Source organism: Paroedura picta, chromosome 16 (assembly GCF_049243985.1).
Source record: "Paroedura picta isolate Pp20150507F chromosome 16, Ppicta_v3.0, whole genome shotgun sequence".
Taxonomy (NCBI): domain Eukaryota; kingdom Metazoa; phylum Chordata; class Lepidosauria; order Squamata; family Gekkonidae; genus Paroedura; species Paroedura picta.
Window position 1 is genome coordinate 4458960 of NC_135384.1, and position 8183 is coordinate 4467142.

At 46.5% G+C, this 8183-nt stretch overlaps 1 protein-coding gene across 1 annotated transcript; it reads right to left on the reverse strand.

Annotated features, from left to right (window-relative positions):
• Positions 1–3985: 3985 nt before the first annotated feature.
• LOC143825910 (olfactory receptor 10C1-like) lies at positions 3986–8183 on the reverse strand. The gene is made up of 2 exons (XM_077314325.1): positions 7951–8183; positions 3986–5867 (listed from the first exon to the last, which is right to left on the reverse strand). Exon 2 carries the CDS (start codon positions 5850–5852, stop codon positions 4905–4907), a length of 948 nt encoding a protein of 315 aa, XP_077170440.1. The 5' UTR covers positions 5853–5867; positions 7951–8183; the 3' UTR covers positions 3986–4904.

The window sequence follows — 8183 nt, forward strand, 5'->3', positions numbered from 1 at the left end:
GCTCATCTACTATAACCTGCCACCCTCTTGAGCCTTCACAGAATCAGCCTCTCCGTCAGATGGCCATCCAGCCTCTGTTTAAAAATCTCCAAAAGTGGAGAACCCACCACCTCCCGAGGAAGCCTCCACTGAGAAACCGCTCTGTCAGGAACTTCTTCTGGATGTTTAGATGGAATTTCTTTTGAATTAATTTCATCCCATTGGTTCTGGTCCGTCCCTCTGGGGCAGGAGAGAACAACTATGCTCCATCCTCTATATGGCACCCTTTTAAATACTTGAAAGGGACAACTAACACCTGATTTAGGCACCTAGAGTGGACACAGAGACTGGGGGGTTGTGAGGGGCTAGATGGTATCTTTTGGCAGATTTCAGGAGAGGGTTCTTTGGCCATTGATGTGTGGGAAAACAGAGGCGATAAATTCCCCTGCTATGGAGGGGAGGTGCTTCCTTTTCGCAGGCACTTGGGCTGACTACATGCAGAGGGAATGCCTCTCACACCTGTGCTCCCCCTCAAAGGCTGCCAATGCCATGTGGAACATATGAAATGCCAGGTATCCAGGCAAAGAGTCCAAAATGGGGTGGGGGGAGGCAAAGATAAAAATGGGACAGGGGGAAAGAATCCTTCATTCAGAATATCAATACCGCGACTCCTTTTGGGTCAAGGTTCCGCAGAATGATAACGCAGAAAGAAGCTGCTTTATGTTAAATCTCACAAATGGAAAAAGTCCCTTAAAGTCCTACCGTATTCCTCAACGTGGCAAGAGGGTGAACTGCGGAGGTCGCTGGCCAATTACAGAGGCATGGAGAAAGACATTTAATGTTAAATCAGAAAAATTTACTCTGCTTTGACCAGTATCAGATGCCTAAGCCATCCATCAGGTGACCTACCTTACCCTGGAAACGCTAGAGACATTTCCGATGCAGGCAGAGAAGGTGTTCTAAATTCCACTTCCTACAGCATCTTCCTCGCCCCAGTATTTAAAGTCTTCTAAGTTGAAGGTGCCCAGGTCAGCCTGATCTTGTCAAATCTCACCAGCTGCCCACCTCCAAGGTGATGGTGGGGACACGTTTTCGTTCACCTACCCTCGGTAACTGTTCTGCTCACCTGTTCTTGGCATCAGATATCACGAAGGTCTGAAAATTCGGGAAGATGATAAAGACTGTGGATCTTCTCTACAGGGACTGCTGTTCCCCCTTAGGCACTTTCTGTTGTTAATAATCTGTTGTTTGTTTCATCAACCTGACCTTTTCCTCAGTCGAGTAAAATCCCGTTTCAGCAGTGTGGGGAAATAGCAAAATTCCTGTGCGATATTCCGGCTCCTACGGGGTAGATCCAAATGCAGTCCCTGTTTGCCATGCAGTTTGTGAATCTTCAAAAATACGTGAAGGCAAACTGCATCTATCTAATGAGGTACTTTGGGATGCAAGTCTGTCTTCGACCTCCAGTGGTGTAGTCAGTGATATGTATTATTGATAGGGGTCACTCCACCTGCCAGGTGCCTCTCCTCCCACCAGACCCCCTCGCCCCATCATATATTTTGAATTATGTTACTATGCAATCGTGTTATCGCGCATGCACTAGCCTTGAGTCATGTGCCACCAGTCAAGCACTGCAACAAGTGTGGCGGCCACCAGTCCACAGCTGGGGCATGTGTTCGTGTGTGTGTTCAGTTAAAAGGTTTTAAAGATGCATTGAACAAAGCCATTACCCATGATGGCAGCTCAAGGCAGCAAACATGCTCCTTCCATTAAAATCCTTGTCGTTCAGTCCCTTGCATGAAAGGGAACACCAAGAAATGCAGTCAAGATGGGGGGGGGGGGGAATACCAGCAATCAGATTCTCACCCATTATTTGGAAACACTCCACACAATGGCTGGAGTGGTGGCTGGGGAGTGCGGGTGCCAGGCCCTGGCTACTGCACTGCCACCTCCACCTGTCTATGCTCTCCTGAGGGCAGGGGTGGCCTCAGAGGACAAGCAGTGGCGGTGGGTGGTGAGGCCTGGAGCCAAGCCCTGTCTGATGCTACCGCTCATCCTCTGAGGCCACCTGCACTCTCCTGAGGTGCAAGCAGCCTCGGAGGACAGGTGGTAGCAGCGTGGCGAACAGGGCTTGGTTCTGAGCTTTACAGCTGCCGCTGCCACTCTCCATCTACTGGCGCAGTCCCTGGGGGTGGGACTCTGGACATCACGTCCACAGACTTCCGTTTGAGGGGCCGCACCAGTAGATGTTTTTTAAAAATCATGAAAACGACAGAAATGAATTGCCTGACTAGAGCAGTTGCGAAATAAACCGTTCGGTTTATTTCTAAGGTGAATTCCACCAACAACCCCCTTCCTTGCCAAAAAGGTGTCATCTTTCCCCTCATTGTTTTATCTTTAAAAAAACAAACAAACATGCTGTCTGGGTCTATCAATGATTTAGGATTATCGCTAGACTCAGTTTGCTGGGGAGGAAGTTACAGGGGGAAATATGTTTCTCTGGTAGCTCTCTGAGAAGCCTCTTCACAAGAGGGGAGGCAGGCAGAGGGAGGAAGGGAGTGAAAGACTGGTAATGAAAGAGAAGGATGGCAAACAATAGGAGCTCTTCCCCATTTGTTACGGTTTCAAAAAGAGTTTGGTCAGTTTCAGGACTTAACAAAAAAAAACTTTGCCTGGGTTCTTTTGCACTCTCTTTCAACTTCCCAATTATGCACAGCCTTGGGAAATGGACAGCGCCATGCCTGATTCTGCTACCATCTCCAAGGTTTGAGCTCTCCAGAAGACAATTAAGACTCTCTCTACAAGGACTGCTTGGTCCCTTTGGCACTTTTCTCCTGGATCATTATCGTTTGTTTGTTACCTCGGCCTCTTGGGTATCAAACACTCCATGTAACAAAAAATTCTAAATCCTCAAACAAGACATTTCTAGAAAGACATCAGTTTTTTTGAGTATCTAAATGCAGCCCAAGTTTGTTCCAAGGACTTCACGGAGAGCAAGGGTGTTCAACTGAGTAGTGTCATTTTGGTTTGACAGCGGAATTTTCATCCGTCATTACCAAAATCTATATGCAGTACCTACACACACTTCTGGGTTATTAGTGTGGTCCTTATGAGAGATCCAAGCACTAGATCATGCTATCAGATTTGGTGTGTATTGACTGGTTAACTTGCGCACCATCTCAATTATTCTGCAGCTGTGTCAATATAAAGATAACCTTTTGTTTATTTATTTTTTGTTTGTTTATTTGGCTGCTGCTTGTCAGACTGTGTGTTCCAGTTGACAGTGGAAAGGGGATTAATGAATGTTTGGCTTTAGTAATGTCAACACATCGGCCACCATGATCTATCCTGCAATGGCTGCAATAGATAGAATTTGGGCTCTCCTTTGATGCAACCGAACAGGGAAACGATCTTTAAACTTTTCAATAAAGAATTTACTTAACATCCCATGAATCAGGTGGCCACCTCTAGGTTGGGGCCTGGGGAGTGGAGATTGGGGCAAAGAGGGAGCTCAAGAGACCCCTCCCCAGCCACCCACCCACCCCGACACACATACATGTTTCAAAGCAACCATTTTCTCCAGGAGAACTGATCTCTGTCATCTGGAAATCATCTGGAACTCCATGACTTTACCCTTGAAGTCGGTAATCTTAACCAAGTCACTTTTCTGAGGTAATAGAGCACTGTTTTGCGAATGGGGTTCCACAGGAGCACACCAGGAATGGGCAGGATTCAATTTAAAAAAAATAATGAAATTTAATTAATTAGATTTAATTAAACATTAATAAAATTAAAAAAAAATTAAATCCAGGCAAGGTAAGTATGTTCCTGATTGGGGCAGGTCAACTCAACCCCACCCCCCAAAGTCACCAATGATGGGATTGAGGGAAGGGACCCAGCCAGCCACCCAACTCATTGCCACCAGAGGTTCCTCTCACTTGGTCAACCTGGATCACTCCTGCTGGCTGGATTGGAACGCGGTGAGTCCTTGGGGTGGCTTGGTGGGGGATGGTCTTTTTTGTTTTGCTTTAACTCAGGAGATGGGCCTATTCAGGCCTCAGGCTCCTGGCCACTGTGGCCTTCAGGTCCAGATCTGTCAGCAACCCGGCATCTGAAACCAGGGTACAGCTTGGTAATGGGGTGACAGAAGCCCCAGTGTAGCTCTCAGCCGCCACTGAGCTCAGGAGTTCAAGCCCTGCAGCAGCCAGCAGTATAAGGGCAGAATAGGCCCTTGGACAGCTCTGGGGCTTAAGGATATGTGGACGTGTTGATGCTTTTGAAAGATGGATTATGTGGCATTGTGCCCCACGGAGGTCCTTGTCATCCCCAGGCTCCATCCCCAGATATCAGGAGTCTCCCAGCCTGCATCTGACATTGTGACCCCCATAAAGCTGCCAAGACCCTCCTGGCCCCTGGGGGTGGGGAATGGAGGTATAGATTTGCCAGATCAAGGTAGGGGACCTCCTGCGAGTTGGAAATGGTGCATGGGAAGGACAGGGATGGCCAACCACAGGGCACAGTGGCCCAGGCCTTCATTGCAACATAATATGATCCCTGTTGGAAGAGAACAGTAATCCGTGTAGCCCAGGATCCTATCTCACACAGGGGTCAACCAGATCTTCTGGAGGTCCAACAACAGGGAACAGAGGTCGTGGCCTTCCCCTGATGTTACTTCCTGGAGCTGGGATTCACATGCTCATTGCCTCTCAATGTGGCCCATACTTCCCACTTCCCATCCAAAAGTTCACATGTGAGTTGGATGCATATTAATGGGACCTCATCACCCCAAGTGGCACACTCAACCCCACTGCTTCGACACCTACAATGAGAATTACATTAATTTTATTTTCAATGTCCAGTGCCGAAGCACCTCCTTCAAGATATCCACATTGGCCCCTTTTGTACCCTCGCTCGACTGTCAACACTTATCCATTCTGTTCTAGGCCCCACTTCCGAACCAACTTTGCCATGCCTTCATGGACATCCTTGTTTCTCAGAGTGTACATGATGGGGTTCAAAAGCGGGGTGACCACCACGTAAATCACAGCGATCTGCTTGTCGTTGGCGGAAGATGCCCCTGTCCGTGGTATGACATAGATAAAACTGGCAAAGCCATAAAACATGAAAACCACCGCTAAATGCGAGCCACATGTCACTAAAGCCTTACGCAACCCGGTCACCGATTGCATTTGGAACAAAGACACCAGGATGAGTCCGTAGGATGACAAGATGATAGAAACAGGACATAGGAGGACCATGGCGGCCAACACAAATAAGATGGTCTCTGTGAGAGCTGTGTCGTCGCACGCCAACTTCAGCACCGCTGGAATCTCGCAGATGAAATGCTTGACGCAGCAAGGGCCGCAGAAGGGGTGGCTGAAGATGAGGCTGACACATATTATAGCAATGATAAAAGCAACCACCCAGCAGGCAGAGGCAAGCTGTCTCTGGAGCTGTCTTCCCATGACGGTGGCATAAGTCAGGGGGTGGCAGATGGCCAAGTAGCGGTCGTAGGCCATGACGCCCAGTAGAAGTGATTCGGCAGCAGCTAGGGCCAGAGCTGTGTACATCTGCAATGCACAACGCACTAAGGACAGTCCTGCATGGCCCTCTAGAAGGTGAGCAAGCATCTGGGGTATGGTCGTGTTGACATAAAGGAGCTCTATGGTGGAAAGGTTTGAGAGGAAGAAATACATGGGTGTCTGTAGGTGGGTGTTGGTCTGCACCAGCAGGATGATCCCTGCATTCAGCACAAGGGTGGATAAATAAGTGAGGAGAATGACCACAAAGAGAAGAATCTGTGTCTTGCGGTCATTGGAGAGGCCCAACAAGATGAACTCGGTACTAGTGTTGTAAGCGTGAGGAGGAGTCATGCTTCCTGCTTCTTCCTGTGGAACATGAAAATATTGGCAGAGTGAAGGATATAGAATCATAGAATCACAGAATCATAGAGTGGGAAGGGGCCATACAGGCCATCTAGTCCAACCCCCTGCTCAACGCAGGATCAGCCCAAAGCATCCTAAAGCATATGACAACCCTGAACCAAGCAATGTTTTGTTCCTCAAGTGTTAAGCATCATGATCTCGATTCACATTCCACGGTAGACTGCGAAGATTTTCTAAACGTCCATGAAAGGATCATAAGAAATGAAATACATAAGCCTATTCTTTGGAATATTGTTGTATAAAACGCATACCAAGAGGTCTGAAAATTAGCAGAAAGCCAACTTTGTTTCAGAATGACAACGAATTTCAGAAGAAACGTTCTATTCCTAATAAATGCTCATTAGAATTGAGTATACTGATTATGGAAACGTCCAGTCAATCTGTCAATAAATTAAAGATGGTCCTGGACACATAACTATCTGCCTTGTGCAAATCTTTCAGCAGTCAATTCCCTGGAAACAGAATTGGAACAATTAGATACACAACTTCAGAAAGAGTCACAGAAGCACATCAGGCATTCAAAGAGAAGAAAATTATATGTGATAAGAATGGTGATGAAAATTACTCAATGTATAATTGGACAGCTTAAAAAATCTACTCACAATAGGTGGCTCTCCAGCCTCTCCTTAAAAGCTTCCAAAGAAAGCAAACCCACCACCTCCCGAGGAAGCCTATTCTACCGAGGAACTGTTCTAACTATTATTTTATCTGTACCTACAGTTCTTTTCAGAAATACACCATAAACTGGTGGAGGTAAATTTTAAGGTCACCAGATTTTAACATTGGTAAAGTGGGACACCATTGACCAGGGTGGTGGAGGTGATTAAAATTTGGTCTATATGGAGCAACAAAAATGTTCACAGAACGCAATAAAACACAAAAATAGTATTGTAATATATATGTATATATATTAATTTCAACATCAGTACAATTTGCCAGATGCCCCCAGATGTCCGTCTAAAAGTGGGACAATCTGGTCACCTTAAAATTAATGATGTCTTTATGTTAGGGAAGAGAACCCAAAGCCAATTATATTATTTTCATAAATGGCTGGACAGCAGAGATAATTACAACTCAGTAAGTGTAGCAGTTTTTAAACAGTATTTACAAGAACTGGAATATACTATATGATGCTCCTAAATGTGAAAAAAACCCACTGTGTCCAGAAAAGAAGAAGGTTGGTCCTTATATGCTGCTTTTCCCTACCCAAAGGAGTCTCAAAGCGGCTTACATTCGCCTTCCCTTTCCTCTCCCCACAACAGACACCCTGTGAGGTGGGTGAGGCTGAGAGAGCCCTGATATTCCTGCTCGGTCAGAACAGTTTTATCAGTGCTGTGGCGAGCCCAAGGTCACCCAGCTGGCTGCATGTGGGGGAGCGCAGAATCGAACCTGGCATGCCAGATTAAAAGTCCTCACTCCTAACCACTACCCCAAACTACATCAAACTGGCTGGTAGTAGTTCTTTAGTCTGAGGGAAAGTGCCTGCACTCGAAAGCTCATGCCTTGAATAAATAAATCATTGTTGGCCTTAAAGGTGGTACTAGACTCTGATTTCGTTGTGCTACCTCACAGGTGTTGTTGCTTGGGATCCGATGGAGAATGGGAGAATGCCACTCTGAGTCCCCATTGGAGAAAAACAGGGAATGTGAATGAAGAAAGCAAGCTAAGAAATAAATATAAAGCTGGATTGATGCATTTCGTTACTTAAAACTGGGGTGGGGAGAGATGAAGGATCTTACTGGTCAGCCACCTTCAAGTACAAGTACCTCTTTTCTTACTGACTTTGTTAGTCACTTCATTTGCACACTGCCTTTCCCCTCAATGGGGACACAAAGAGGCTTGCCTCATTATCTTCTCCTCCATTGTATGTTCACAACAACCCTGTCTGGTAGTTTAGGTTGCGAGACTTGAAGTCACCAAGCAAACTTTTTGGGTTGCCCAGATCTTAGCCTGACACTCTTAACCACTACACCATGCTGAGTCCTTCAGTATAAGAAAAAGGAATAGTGCTGACAGGCAAACTTACTCAGTATCTTAACTCCTCGTGGTTCCTTCCTCTGGTCTGAGAGCAGAAAGCAATTCTAATTCTCCAGCTGTAAAAGGGAAGGAAGTATCTGAAGATGCTCCATGGGGACCCAACCATGCATGGATCATAGACACACTGCTGGTAGGAATCACCCTGAGTCACCTGCTACCCATGCAGATCAAAGGCTTCAATAAGAGAGAGGACAGACAACTGTCCTAAGGAGGCCCTGACCT